This window comes from Terrapene carolina, unplaced genomic scaffold, assembly GCF_002925995.2.
Source record: "Terrapene carolina triunguis isolate 2854851 unplaced genomic scaffold, T_m_triunguis-2.0 Scaffold147, whole genome shotgun sequence".
NCBI lineage: Eukaryota > Metazoa > Chordata > Testudines > Emydidae > Terrapene > Terrapene triunguis.
In genome coordinates, this window is record NW_020664498.1 from 7,948,502 (window position 1) to 7,962,642 (window position 14,141).

Consider the following 14,141-nt stretch of genomic DNA (forward strand, 5'->3'; position numbering starts at 1 on the left):
TTCAGAATCAAATCCACTTTTTGCTGGATTTATGCTTCTCCCCAGCAAAAGATATTGCCTTCCCAAAATTCACCTTCCAACCCCCACCCCACTCAATTGAGCTACAGAGTTGTTCAACACATAAGACCAGGTTTTTTTAATAATGGTGAGTGCATTCCCTCTCCCACCACTCTAATACTCAAAGGCAGCTAAAATCTTTTTTAAAATACTGCCCTCTGCCAGAAAGCAAGGGTGAATAGCAGGAGCCCAAACTGTGAGGTTTGCAGCGCCGTGAGTGACTGTAAACAGTGTGAAAACAGAAACCATTGTATAGCCTTAGTTGAAGAAGTTGGGGCTACCTCTACCATCATTTTTGCTGCTCACTTCCTAAAGTGCTGAGTAAAATAATTGCCTTTAAGCAACATTTATCCTGTTGCTAGAAGCGTGAGAAGAATGAAATAACCAGCGTGCAGATCTCCTTCAATGTTGCCAATGCCATGTACACAGGGAACGCAGAAAAGCGTGCCTACGCACAGCGGTATGCGGTAAGATTCCTCCAGCCAGCAAAAATACATAGATGGGGAATTGCCACAGGGTCCGAACGTGGCTCACCACTTCATTGCAGTAGGGTTTCTTTGGGTTTGCAGTGGCTTAGCTGGGAGCAGCACTGGGCTCCATGTGTTCAGAGCTAACCAGACTTGGTCTATGAGGCTTTAAGTGCATGTCAAATCTGAACTTGTGCAATAGGTCTGAAAATAGCAGTGTAAATGGTTCTCAAACTTATTTGATCGCACCTCCCTTCTTTGTGGCTGTAGTAGTTTACACCCCCCACCTCTGAGTGCTGCCCCGCAGCCACTGCTCTGCAACTGCCCAGCTCTAAATGTGTAAAGTGAATTTTTTCCCTAAAGCTTCTCATGGTCCCCAGAATACATTCTGCACCCTCAGTTTGAGAACCTCTGGTGTAAGAAGTCTCTATCTCCCTGCTGGGCAGAGGGAGGGGAGGGTGGCACTTTATTCAACTGACAGAATGGCAATGCATTACAGTTTTCTAAGAATTAGGGCCGGGGTTCATAGTACTTTACTGAAACATGCAACTCTGTGTGGTGCCAAGGCCACTAGGAGGAGGCTAAGGGGTGCCGTTGACACCTCATCCCCACTGTGTTCCAGCAGTCTCACTTCACAGCAGCTTGGCTGCTGGCCACAGAGGCTCTCTTCGCAGCAGGCTGAACCTTGGTCCTAATAGCATGGTAGATGAGGCACTCCTCTGCAGTGATTTACTGCCTGGGCAGCTTCTTGTAGCAGATCCTCTGATGAGTCTGTCCTCCTTGGGAGGTTGCACAGCAGCTGGCAGTTCAGCGTGACCAGCTGGTGGTGCTCTGGGAGGGGGACAGAAGGGCATTGGGGTTTCTGGCTCAAGAGCAAGGTGATGGCTGTGGAATGGAATTGTTCCCGGTGTCATTTTAGACAGGACAGTATCCCACATCAAAACTAGCTGCTCCTTTCCTTACCACCACCCCACGCTAATTTCAGACCCTCCCTCCTTCCCTTTGCCAAGCATCCAGATCAGCCCTCCTGGAAGGGCAAGGAATTGGCTCCCTCCTTGTATCCTAGATTGTTTCAATGGATTCACTTCCCCTCTCCTCACGCCTACACTCTCCTCCTTTCCCTGCTATCTCTCAGTGCTGGAGGATCTTCTTGCCAGCAGCCTGGCCCTCTAGAAAATGAGCCCCTATCCCCTCCTGTAGTTCAGTTCTGCCCCACTCTCATGCACCCTACATTGCGATTCTTGTCAACAACTTGGGCTTTGATGCTAAATCCACCTGTCTCCTCCCAGGGCTGGGCTGACTCCTCCAGCTTAGCAGAGTGCTGGGGGCTGTTGTTCCTAGTCCCCTCTTGCACAGTCACATTGCTGTGGGGGTCCCAATGGCTATAGGCAGAAACTGCCCTTTGCATGCCTCTTCTGATCAGTGGCTTCAGTTTACTTGACACAAGCTCTCCAGGGTGAGAAGAGCCTCCACCCACCGCTGCATGTCTGCCCCTGCTAACTCCACCCTTCACTCATCTCCACTCCACAACCTTGGCATCATTACTGGCCCTGCCGTTCCCACCCTTGCAGCACAGCCTGAGTACACCACAGCCGCATCTGCTGTTGTCCTGGCTCCCGCTGCTCATCTCCATGGCCTCTGACTTGTATGTGGCTTAAATCAGGGCAGGTTGAGTGGATAACAGCCCAGCCGAGTTTGGAGGAATTTTAACCTGGCACTAATCTTTTCCATAGAGCAGATAAGCTGAGGCCAGACTGTGCTTTCACACTCCAGGACGCATGTAAGATTCGTGCTGGTGTCTCCTGCTGGCAAGGGGAGGGGATGCTCGGCCCCCCGGAGCTGCTCTGCTTTGAACAGGAACAGCACTTTCCAGGCCTTTGGGCACCAGCAACGAGAGCCAAGTGCTCCTCTCCCTCCTGTCTGCACAGTCACAGGGACGGGGTGAACAAACTCCTAGACAATGGAGAACTCACGCTATGGCCCAGGAGAGGTAGCTGCCCCTAGGTTTCCCTTGGGCTGTATTACCTGGACTTGCTGTTGGTGTCTGTGGGGCAGGCTGAGGGGCATAGCATTCAGCTCTATCCTCCCCACACCTTGGGGGCAGGGCCATACTGGATACGGGGCCACTAGGCCTTTGGGACACTGACACCCCTCAGCCAGGCAAGGATCCACCCATTTTTGCCCTGGAGAGGACAACGGGAAATTCAGCCGGCAGTTTTCACACAGCCCTTCCATGGTCCGACTTCCCACCCTAGCGATGGGAATGTCAGAGCTGAAGTCAAGGCCCACTGGAGAGAATGGGACTCTGCCCATTGCTTTCAGCAGGGCTTAGGGGTCACACATTTACACTGCCTATCTCAGGAGTGTTCGGGGCTTGTGACCTGGCACGTGGGTCACAAGTTTACAGCAGCTGCCTCAGGAGTGTTCGGGGCTTGGGTCACACGTTTACACCGACTATCTCAGGAGCATCCAGGGCTTGTAACCTGGCGCGTGGGTCACATGTTTACACCACCTGGCTCAGGAGCGACCGGGGTTTGTGGCCTGACATGTGGGTCACACATTTACACCACCAGTCTCAGGAGCATCCTGGCTACCATGTTCCTCTCAGGAGCAGGCAGAGAAGACAAGCTGCAACCGCAAAGCCCTAACGATAGAGATTTACTTGTTACTACTGACAGCACTCCATTGCATAGTTAGGTGACGTTTCAATTCCCCAGTCCCCCTCATCCGTGTGGGTGCTGCAGCTCCCAGTGCTCGGTTCAAGCCTACAGCTACCCTGCCTTTAGTCTGATCGCAGGGAGATGAGAGAGACAAGCCACAAAGAGCGGGCGCGCCGGCTCGAGACAAACTAACCCCTTTCCCTTGGCAACGGCAAGGGACAGAAGGAATCAGAGGTTGAGGAACGAGCTGGAAACCAGAAGCCACCACATCCCGGCAGCAGGGAGAAGCGAGCAAGCAATATCAGAGCCGAGGCTTGTGCTGGTGGGATTCAGATGTGTCATACAGGCTGAGCAGACGGTCGGCCTCCCGCCAGCCCGACAGAAGGGCCCCATGCGTAGTGGAGTAGAAAGTCCGATGCGTGGCTTCTCCAGCAAAGAGAACCTGCTGCGGCTGCAATGGGAAGAGCAGAAGCAGGCGTGAGCACAGCACAGCACTTGCAGGGTTAATCACACTGTTCTTGGACTCACGCGGAAAGGTGGCTGCATGCCCCTTTCAGGGATAATCGTCCAGCTTCCAACAGGATGTGTGATACATACAGAACCGGGGAGGGGGACTACTCCACTGCAGCCACAGCTTTGTGCATGCACCGCACTACATATACACCTCCCATGGCACTTCCCACGCTGGGGACAGCAAACGTCCCGGTAACCTGCCCCGGGTCATGGTACCTAGGGCATTTTGTTGAACCGTTTATAAGGGCTTTGCTGCAATATACCCATGCCCTGTAGCTTCATTATGGCTGGGAGAGGCCCAGATCCCACATCCTTCTAGTTTAGCTGTCGATGAATGGGGCTTTGTTAAGCAGTGGATTCCCTGGGTATTTCAATGCCAAACTGCCCTCCCCATTTTCCTTGGCACATGCGCCAACGCTGTAGCTGTCATTCTGGTGCTGTGCTGCAGCCAGGGATTAGGCATTTTTGCCATCAGCACATCTAGCCCTGCTCAGAGTTGACAAATGCCAGTGTCTGGTGTGTCATCCATCCCCTCGTTAGCCCTGCCAGAACTCCGGCTGCACTAGTGCGAGGGGGGAGATTTCCCCATGGCGGCGAAGCCTGTTGCAATGCCCCATGCTATGCCAGCCAACCGGGGGGAAACGCCTCATCCCCCAGCAGAGGGGGACAATGGCACCAGCTGGGCCCTGACCAGTCAGACCAGAGGGAGCAGCGAGAGACGGTGGGGGGGGGGGGGGGAGAGAGACAGACATCAGACAGGACCGTCACAATCAAACAAAGGCAGCTACTGTAATTCCCATCTCCAGCCCCCCACGGCAACTGCAGTTGTTCACCCCACACGCCGTGCAGAAGGAACACTGCACTCCTTTGCTACCGTACCCAGGTGTGAAAGCAAAGCCATTACCCGGGGGTCAGCTGCATCCTCGGGAAGGGGTTGAGCCAGTGCATCAATATCATCTCCTGAACTGCCGACGGCCACGTAACTGTAGGAGCCCCTGGTGTAGGGAGCGCTGTGCCACTGAGATCGCATCACCTTCTTTGGCGGGGCGAGGTGAGGGTTCCCTGAAACACAAACACAGCAGCTGAACACCCAGCAAGGGGGCCTGCATCTCACAGCACAAGCAGCATTCATAGGGCATCAGGCGTTAGGACTCTGCACAGACATGCAGAGCTGGTCTGCGACTCATCCTAGCAACCAGACCAGGTGAGTCACCTTAGCTCCAGTTCAGGATTATAAAGTGAACAATAAGGGGCCATGCAGGAAGGGGTAATTTGGGATCCCACCCAGCATGCAGGGGCTGTGCTAGCAGATGAGGGGGGATAATGCCATCTGCTTACGCATCATTTACAAACCAGGACATGGCTGAAGAGCCCAGCTCACTGTTCCACACCCTACAGGCGCCTGCCTCCGCAGTTAGCTCTGCGAACCAGTGCGGGGCCTCACACTTCAACTAACGCAGCAAAGCTGGAATCTCAACAGCCGCCATCGCCCCAGGCGAGCTCTCCCCTGCGTGGTGGGTGGCTCACTTCCTACGGTGGGACTCTGATGGTGTGGAGCCTTTGGCTTCCTGTTTCATGGCCTCCATTTTCAAAAGGGGCTAGTGCTTTTGGGGGCCTCAGCTGGAGGCACCAGGGAGAGGCCTGATTTCCAGAGCGAGGGTGCCCAGCACTTGCTGAAAAGCAGGTCCCTTTAAGGCAAGTCAAGCTGAGGCCCCAGGCAGCAAGGCCCCAACATCACTAGTCCCTTTGAAAGCTCAGGCCAATGAACTGAAGAATTCACATGTAGGCCAGTAGGGGGGGGGGTTACCTGTCAGTCTACGGATGACATCAGTCAAGGCCGTAAGAACTGCAGCGTCACTGAGGGTCTCCATGTACTCAGATTCCTTCCCAGCAATAAAGCCACAGAGGACGTGCCCATACCTAAGAAAAGAGAAGTGAGCAGCTTCATTCCAGAGAGAGGATCTGCTAGGCATGGGGGAACCCTGGTATACCTAGGTAAATAGTTGGGGGCCACAACTCCACTGAAAGCAAAGATGGCTGCTGGGAATGGTGGGAATCTGGCAATTCTAGGAAGGCTGCAGGCTAGCGCTTCAGCCGGCAGGGAAACTGAGGCACAGCTGGCAGGTGCTGTGGCCCAAAACTCCCAGGTGCGGTGAGTCACTGGTACAAGTAGGAAATAGCTGTGGGCCAGGACTCTGCTGGGAGCAGGGCAGATTCAGGGTGGCAAGAGATCTGGTTTCATGCTTTCAGGGGTGACAGAACCCTTTGGATAAATACCATGACAAAGGAGGGATGGGTGGAGTGAGTTGGAAGGTCTGATGGGAGACAGTGTAACCTATGTCAGTGGGCATTAGGGGCTCTTAGGGTCACAGTTGCACTCTGCGGCTGCTTGGCAGAGCTCTGAGCAGCACTGGAGCTGCCTGTCGGCAGACTCCGGAAGACAACACTGAACCAGTCACACTTGGGCCACACTCAGAAAATTCTCTGTGCTGCTACAAGGACAAGAACCAAGGGTTTAACATAAACTGGAGTAGACAAATCAATTCTGCAAGGCCTGGTCAGTAACATTCATTGCCCTGTATTCCCTGGCATCCTGCCCACTTATCTGGGTACCGACAGTTCTCAAGGGGCTGAGTGGATAGAGTTTGCTGGATGGCTTCAGTGAGAAAAGGCCACAACACTGCCATGAACCAGTCCCCTGAATGACATGGAAGTGTGGGACTGGTGCGTGGCACTCTTGTGAGCTGAACTGTACCATCTGTTCTAACCCAGAGCACCCCCAGAAGCCAGTTACCACACCCCAACTCAGGCCCCCACATACCGTTCCGGCGGCTGGAGGACCAAGAAGACGATAAGTTTTCTGAACCAGCTGGCCTGCAGGTCGGTCCCAGCCTCGACCAGAGGAGACTCGTCCTCCCAGACAACCTCGATCAGCTGGCAGTCCGGTGGCCAGAACGGCTGCTCAAACTCCAGGAAGATCTTGTTGTTTGTCCCGAAGCCCAGCTGTCTAATGGCGTCTGCTTTCCGGGGAGGCAGCGGAGGGTCGATAAAGGTCTCGTGATGCTCTTTAAGGAACCCTACAAACAGAGGCGGCGAGTTATATGGGCCTGTGGTGCCCATGCTCCACCACTATTCAGGAATGTGGGCCAGGCTCCACCAATGTTTGGGCTTATATTTTACATACATTTTGATGTGAACAATATGTCTGTTCACAATTGTCCACTGAGCATCAACTTGAAGGGCATGCTTAACCTTATTTCTTAAGGTAGCGCAACCCTGTGTCGTGAAAACAGGCTAAATTATCAAGGTGCTTTTGCGATGCGCAGTCTTCCAACAGTCTGCATACGCAATGATGCGGGACTGTGATGGAGACCCGCATTATTCTCATCATCGTCTAAGCAGAAGGTTGAAAGTCTGTGTCGTGAATTCACCCACTCTGCACTGCTGCATCTCTTACAAATATGGCCCTGATCCGGCTTCATTTGAAAGGCGTCCGTATACTGTTTGAGTGCCTGAGGGGAAAAACACGCAGCTTCAATTTGGCGGTCAGTTTGGGGTATTTAGCACAATACTTGATTATTTTATACTCTTTAAAGTAAAGTACATAATTGGTTGTATAAGCATACAACAAAATATAATGTATTGAAGCAGGCGAGTGCTGCTTCTGACTTTCCACTTCTAATTGGCCCTTGTAATCTTGTGGCGCTTTTTGCTCAGCCTGCAAAAACTGTTCTGAAAAGAAGATCTTAATATTTTCTACGAAGGCCAAATCAATGTTTATTTCATCTGGATTCCAAGATACGCATTGCGTGGTTTTACATCACACAAAAAATCTTCCTGTCACAAGGAAGGGGTAATGAAGAATGCTGCTCTGCAATCGCAAGTCAATGTTTCTGCACTAATGTCGCCCAGTTACAGAAAAGAACCACAATCAGCTAGGAATGCACTTCACAACGTTTTTAACAGTGTTCAGTACCTAGCTCAACAAGGCATAGCATTGCGTAGACATAATGAGAGTGATTCAAATTTGATGCAGCCCTTGTTGCTCTGCAGCACAAATTCAGAGGAACTGAGACAGTGGCCTAGTCGCACAAAATACAAGTGGCTATCACATGAGGTTGTTAACGAAATAATCAAAACGATGGCAATGATGGTGCTAAGACAAATTGTGCAAAAGATAAAGGCTTCTAGGTTTTACACCATTGTAATGGATGAGACTACTGATCTGTCAAGAAATGAACAAATAAGTTTTTCTTTAAGGTTCTTTTCTAGTAAAGACTAGATTTATGAGGAGTGTATTGGGTTTTACCAAACTGACACAATGGATGCTGCTTCTCTTTTCAAAATTGTGAAAGATACACTTCTCAGGTGTGATTTGCCCTTTTCTGATTGCTGAGGGGCAGTGTTACGACAGAGCCAGTCATGTGTCCTGTAAATTTACTGGGGTCCAAGCCAGAGTGAAGGATCGAAAGCCGAGAGTGGAATTTGTGCACTGTGCTGCACATTCCCTTAACCTTGCCAAGCAGGATGCCCTGCATAATATTCCAGAATGTTGTGATATGTTTTCAATGGTGAACGATCTCATCAATGCCCTCAGGGAGTCATCAAAGCGTATGACAGCATTCAGAGAGTTTCAGAGTGAAGGGGAGCCTTCTTTACAACCACTGTGCCCAACAAGATGGACACTAAGGATCAGCAGCATTAAATCATTGCTCAGCAACTACGAGGCCATGATGAACTGCCTGGATGAATTTAGTCACTCTTCAGATGAATTTGGCTCAAAATGCAGTGGATTCTTGAAGCAACTTCAATCTTTTTCAATGTACCTTACACTAACAGTTCTTCTGAAATCCATGAGTTCTGTAGAAAATGTTAATGCAAAAATTCAAAGGCCAAACGTGTCATTGGCAAGCATTATGAAGAAAGTTGGCCTGTTGCAAGAGGTGTTGAGTGGGATGTGCACCGATTCATCATACAATCACTTCTGGGAAACAACAGTAGATAAGGCAAAAATTCGTATTTAGATGATCCTACATTCCTGAGAAAACACAAGCCACCAATTTGGCTTGACCAAGGAAGCCTTCCTCACACTTTCAGTGACCCCAAACAGTATTTTCATCAAACATATGTCAGGATCATTGATGCTTGCAAAGTTGTCACTGAACAGAGGTTTTCAACAGAAAGCTTTACATTCCCAGTAAAATTGGAGAAGCATAACACTGATGCAGTAAATGGCTCAAAACAGGACAGTGTCCCAATAAGTGACGCTTTCCATGGTGACATTAACAAGGAGAGGCTATCTCTTCATTTAGAAATGTTGAGTGATATTTGCAGATCGAGAAATTGCCAGCTTAATTCAGTGAGCGAAATGAAGCAATTTCTGAAACAAAACGAAAGCTTGAGTGACGTTTTTGTCAAAAGTTACAATTCTCCTGAAATTGTGCTACGCAATTCTGACTATAACCTGCACCGCTGAGCGATCATTCAGTTTCCTGCCCAGTCTGAAAAATTATTTGCGAACGACAATGGGCCAAGAACATCTAAATCACTTGGCATTTCTGCACATTCATAAGAACTCTACCTCTGATTGGACAGTGCAAGTCTCCTGGATGACTTCTTTTCAAGAACCGAACAACAACAAAAAGTGTTTGCTGCCTCCTGAATGCTGAAGAACGGATCTGACTCAGGGGAGAGAGCGGGGTCCCGCCGGACAGGCTAGATTTAATCCCCAGACTGACTGCAGTTAGCCCTGCCCCTGCTTGGCTGGGGGCATGGCAGGAAGCCATCCATCCAGGGCCCTGCCACTGGGGAGACAATGGGCTTGGGTCATGTTTTGCTCCTGATAGGTAGAGGCTGAAAGAGCTTTAAAGGGAGCGGTTCTTTGCTGCAGAGATAGCAGGGGTGTCCCGTTCAGGGGAGCACTCCTTGGCTAGCTGAGATGTGGATGGGGCATTCTCAGTCTTTCACACACTCAGCTAGGGTGTGGAGAGCTTCCTTCTCCAGTGCTGGGCTGAAACAGGAGACAAACAGCATTTTTAAACAGCTCTGAGTACCACGGCCTTCCCCTTAACCAGCCAGGAGGCACTGCCTGGAGGCCCTGCCAGGGCGGGCAGGACCCAAACGTCCCAGCCTCCTCCCAGAGCAGCAAACACAGCTACCACGCTCGCTCCTCCTCGGCGGGTCCCCATAGCTCTCACACAGCTGCTCCACATCCTTGCCAAGGGCTGCTCAGCAGAGCGGACAGCTCATTGTGTCTCTCCCTTGCTGAGCGACATGCGCTCCGCTCCCTGACCTTTCCAAGGTCGCTGGGGTTTCGGTTCCCCTTGTATGTGGCGAGCTGGCACATCCTGGCTGACAGGCAATTGTCCCCACTGAGATTATACCCAGCGTGGCAGTGGGGTCAATTCCTGGGCTTGGTCAGAGAAAGTTAATCTGCTGCTGTACCTGGCACTGCTGCAGCAGCCATAGCCAGTGATCCTGTCCCTCATGGTGCCCTTCGCAGAGCTGCCTCCCAGCCTTGTCGGATGGGCTCCACCTCACCTGGGCACTGGCACACTGAGATAGACTGCAAAAGGGGAGCTAGCCCCTCGCCTTGGTCTCTGCTACAGAGAGCAGACTGACCTATACGCGCCTCCTGGCAGCCTTACCAGCCATCCCAGCACCCTCCAAGTCTTGGCTCTTTATAAAAGACACAAGCATTGTTTGAAGCAGCCAGGGCCACTGCTCTGCTCTGGATGCATGGCTACGATAGCCTGCGGTCCTTCGTCATTAACCACCCAGGCCTCTGTATAACTGAGCATGGCATGGATGCCACCCGGCACCAAGGTCTCGGCCTCATCCACAGCCTGAGCGTGCAGTTGCTGCAGGGAAACCAGGTCAGGGCAGAGGGACCTGGCCAAGCTCCACACCCACACAATTGCTCCTGGGAGTCAGTTCCGGTCGTGGGCAGTTGGCTGGGAGAACTCCATCCCTGCGCTGTCCAGCTGCCCCTGCAGGGCTGTCAGCGCCCCTGCTACAGCAGGATGGAGCTGGCGAGGGCGGGCATGGCTGGCACACCCCAGAGTCACATGTTTGGTTGGTGCTGAACAGGGTGGATAAAAATCAATGATTTAAAAAAAAAAATCTGATTTTTTAAATTTAAATAGGTTTTTTCCTCAAAAAGCATTTTATCAAAAAAATCCGATCTAAAGTTAGTTTTAATTAGGATACGTTATTGAGCAAAGATATCTCATCATGGAATAGGGATTATAAATTCTAATTCCATAGTATGAGACTATATTCACGTAATGTTTAAGAAAAGTTTTGTAAATGAGTTCCAATAGTTCATGGATTAGGGATCCAATCTTATGGAGTTTCAGGGGCTTCTGTATCGATTAATTAGTTAATCTTTCTATCTACCCAAGGGGACTCAGTGCTCAGTCTAGAAGATACCGTCAGAGATGCTTAGTTTTGCAGTTCTCAAACTGTGGATTTGTGTCTCCAGAGATAACATGCTTGTTAAGAGCAAAAATGTTTTTTAAATATATAAATAAATGAATAATATATAGAGGTGAGAAATAACAGACTTCAATCCAATTGTTCCTCTGCAAATTTGTGTACACAGAGTCAATCCCTTACCTCCCTCTAAAAGTGCAAAGTTTCAGAAAGTTCAATGAATAGAAGATTGTTGGGGGCTGAATATATCTGGACAAGGAGAAGTCTGGAGATAAATGTGAGAAGGGAGGGACAGGCAGCAGAAACAAAAGTGAAACTGTTTGAGCAGCATATTCCAGAAGCCTTGAGGTCTTTCTGAGTGTAGCCTTCATTGATTTGAGATCTACCATACCATTCTCTCACTAGAAGGGAAAACCTATAATGGCAGCAGGCCCTAAAAGAGACCCAGTTTGGGAATATTTTAATGAAGTTCCTCTACCTGTGGGTAAGACAGGCATGCGTGCAAAATGCAAATAGTGCAACAAAGAAATGCAAGGCCTGGTCGCCCAAATGAAACAACATCACAAGAAGTGTTCCTTCTCAGGAGGAAGCTGCGTTGAAGATGATGAAAAGAACATGTCTGAACATGCGGGATCTTCAGGTTGGTAACAACCAACAAGAATGCACTTTTATGTAGAAATCCATGATTAAATCGAGTCTTCCTGACTAGTGATTTAAATCAATTTGATTTAAATCAAATCCACCCTGGTGCTGAAGCAGCAGGCACAACATGTGCCCAGGCGCTGGGTCCGTGGGCACCTTATTGTCGCAGGGCATGAGCCCTTGCTGTGGCCTCTGCAACCCACTGCTGGTGTCTGCGATCATCCGGCAAGGGGCAGACCTGGATGGTAGGAACCAGTGGGCCAAGATGGACAATCCATCAAGGGGCCTCCAAAAGCGAGGCTGTCTTCAGGGCCCTTGGTGAGACATGCAACCGCATCTCTGCCCTCAGGGGCCCTGCACACTGGGTCTCTGGGGTGGGGGAGCTCCCACATCCGCCCCCTGCGGGAACCAGCTGGGGGATTACTGATTGGGTTCGCCCAGCTTCAGGGCAGGGATCTGGGAGCCCTACCCAGCCAGCCCTCCCCATGGGAAGCCTCCCAAGTCTGACCAGCTGGAAGGCCTTTCCCTCAGTGTGCACAAGGGCTGCCCCCATTTATCCTACCACTCCCTCTGGGCATGGGTGCCAGAATGCCCTCTGGTACTGCCCAGCCTGCGCTCTCTGCTCGGCTGGGCGTGGGCCCCTCAGCTTCTTCAGGAAGTACAGAGATGCCACCCAAGGGGCTTTCTCCTCCTGGGTTTTGACACTGGAGATTTGGGTCTTCTCTGCCCTGAAGACTCTCTGGGGCCAGGAGATCTAGCAAAGCACATCCCAGGGGACAGCTGAGCGAGGGGAATGGGGTCTGTCGGACTAATCAAAGCCAGCTTGTGTTCTTGTTTTACAATACACAGAGCCCCTTGGTGGGGGAGAGGAGGCTGGGTTTTACCAGAGCTCCTTCCTCCCTAGTGTAACACCCTGCGATGAGGTTTCACCAGGGCTCGGTTTGGGAGAAGGGACAATGCCGCAGCTGGGGCATCAGGGCAGAGCTGCCCTTCCCGTGGGCAGAAGACAGGCCAGTGAGCCCAGGCAGGGCATGGCCCGGCCAAGCCAGCCCACGGGGCAGCGTCTGGTTCACCAGAGAGGAGCCGTGACAGGAACAGATGGGAGCGAGGCGCTCGGGAGCAAGGGGGACGCGAGGCGGTTCACCTAGAGGCACCGTGATGATGACGTGATCTGCCAGGAACCTCTCGCCGTCCTCACACTCCACCTGGACCGGGAACGTCCGCCCCTCTTGGCTCTCCTCCTGGTAGGAGCCTCCCCAGCGAACCGCCGTCACTGGCTTGTGGAACAGCACGCTCTCCTTGGGCAGCGAGGTCAGCATGCAGTCCGGCAGGCCTCCATAGCCGCTGCGGGAGAGGAAGCGCCCAGCGCCAGCACATCAGCCCAGGGCTCGCTGGGGGCCACTGGCCTCCTCCCCAAGCTCAGACAGACCCACACACCAGTTCAGCTGCCTCCCCACAGGGAAAGGCCCAGAGCAGCCCCAGTGCCCCAGACCAGGCTTAGGCGAGAGGGGCAGCAGAGTGGGCTTTAATTCACCCCCGCTCTGCTCCCTGGGGGAGCCTGACACCCCCTCACAGCCTTCCTTGCTGCTGGAGCTGCCCTGGACTACTGGGGTGCCCCAGCACGTGGGCGACTGTATGACTGCTGGGCTCCCTCTGTGCAGGGCAGACCAGAGAAATACCCGGAGAGGGAAGCAGGGGAGACAGACACACAGACGGGCACATGCACGCCAGCGGGAGACACAACGCATGAGCATTTCCACAACTTTCTAGAGGTGTGGGGGGCCTCTCCTTTTATGGCCAGTGTGCCCCAAAATGGCACCACCACAAGGGCTCCTGCCCCCAAGGCTGGCACCTTGGGCTCTGCACCCTGCCGCCCAGTGAGCCGGTAGTGTTATTACCGCTTTGCACAGACACAGGGGACAAGCCAAGCATCTGGCAGTGCAGAGTAACACCAGCCCCCCCTGGACAAGCGAGAGGCCACTCCTGCCTGCCGAGCAGCATTGAGCCCCTGTGTTCCTCGGCTCGGCAAGCCGCACACCACGCTGCCCTCTGGGACAGTGACACAAACAACACCGCGACAAGGTCGCTGCTTCTTGAGCAGCCAGGGCCGTGCTCCCAGCTGTCCGTGGACACAGCACTATGGAAACACTTCCCTGCCTGCATTCCCCATTTTAAGTCACCCTCTGGCTCAGGAAAGAGCTCTCAGCTCCTCCTAAACAAGGGATGCAGCCCCTTCAGGCCCAATGCAACACTGGGCCCAATGCAACACCTGTAAGAGCCTTTCCCACTGCCTTCCACGGGAGAAAGCCCAGCCCACCTTCACCTTGCCAGCTCCAGGCTCGGGGGGGGGGGGGGGGGGGGGGGGGGG

General features: G+C 52.2%; 1 protein-coding gene across 1 annotated transcript in view; it reads right to left on the bottom strand.

The window, feature by feature from the left end:
• Nucleotides 1-3,175: 3,175 nt before the first annotated feature.
• The window catches only part of LOC113406886 (peroxisomal N(1)-acetyl-spermine/spermidine oxidase-like), a 12,412-nt gene continuing 1,446 nt past the window's right edge, over nt 3,176-14,141 (bottom strand). Inside the window, exons 3-7 of the mRNA XM_026653725.1 lie at nt 12,918-13,117; nt 6,519-6,774; nt 5,505-5,617; nt 4,602-4,759; nt 3,176-3,635 (exon numbers count right to left, since the gene is read on the bottom strand). Of these exons, the coding sequence (XP_026509510.1) occupies nt 3,486-3,635; nt 4,602-4,759; nt 5,505-5,617; nt 6,519-6,774; nt 12,918-13,117 (877 nt within the window). The 3' untranslated portion in view covers nt 3,176-3,485. The remainder of the gene's footprint in view (nt 3,636-4,601; nt 4,760-5,504; nt 5,618-6,518; nt 6,775-12,917; nt 13,118-14,141) is intronic.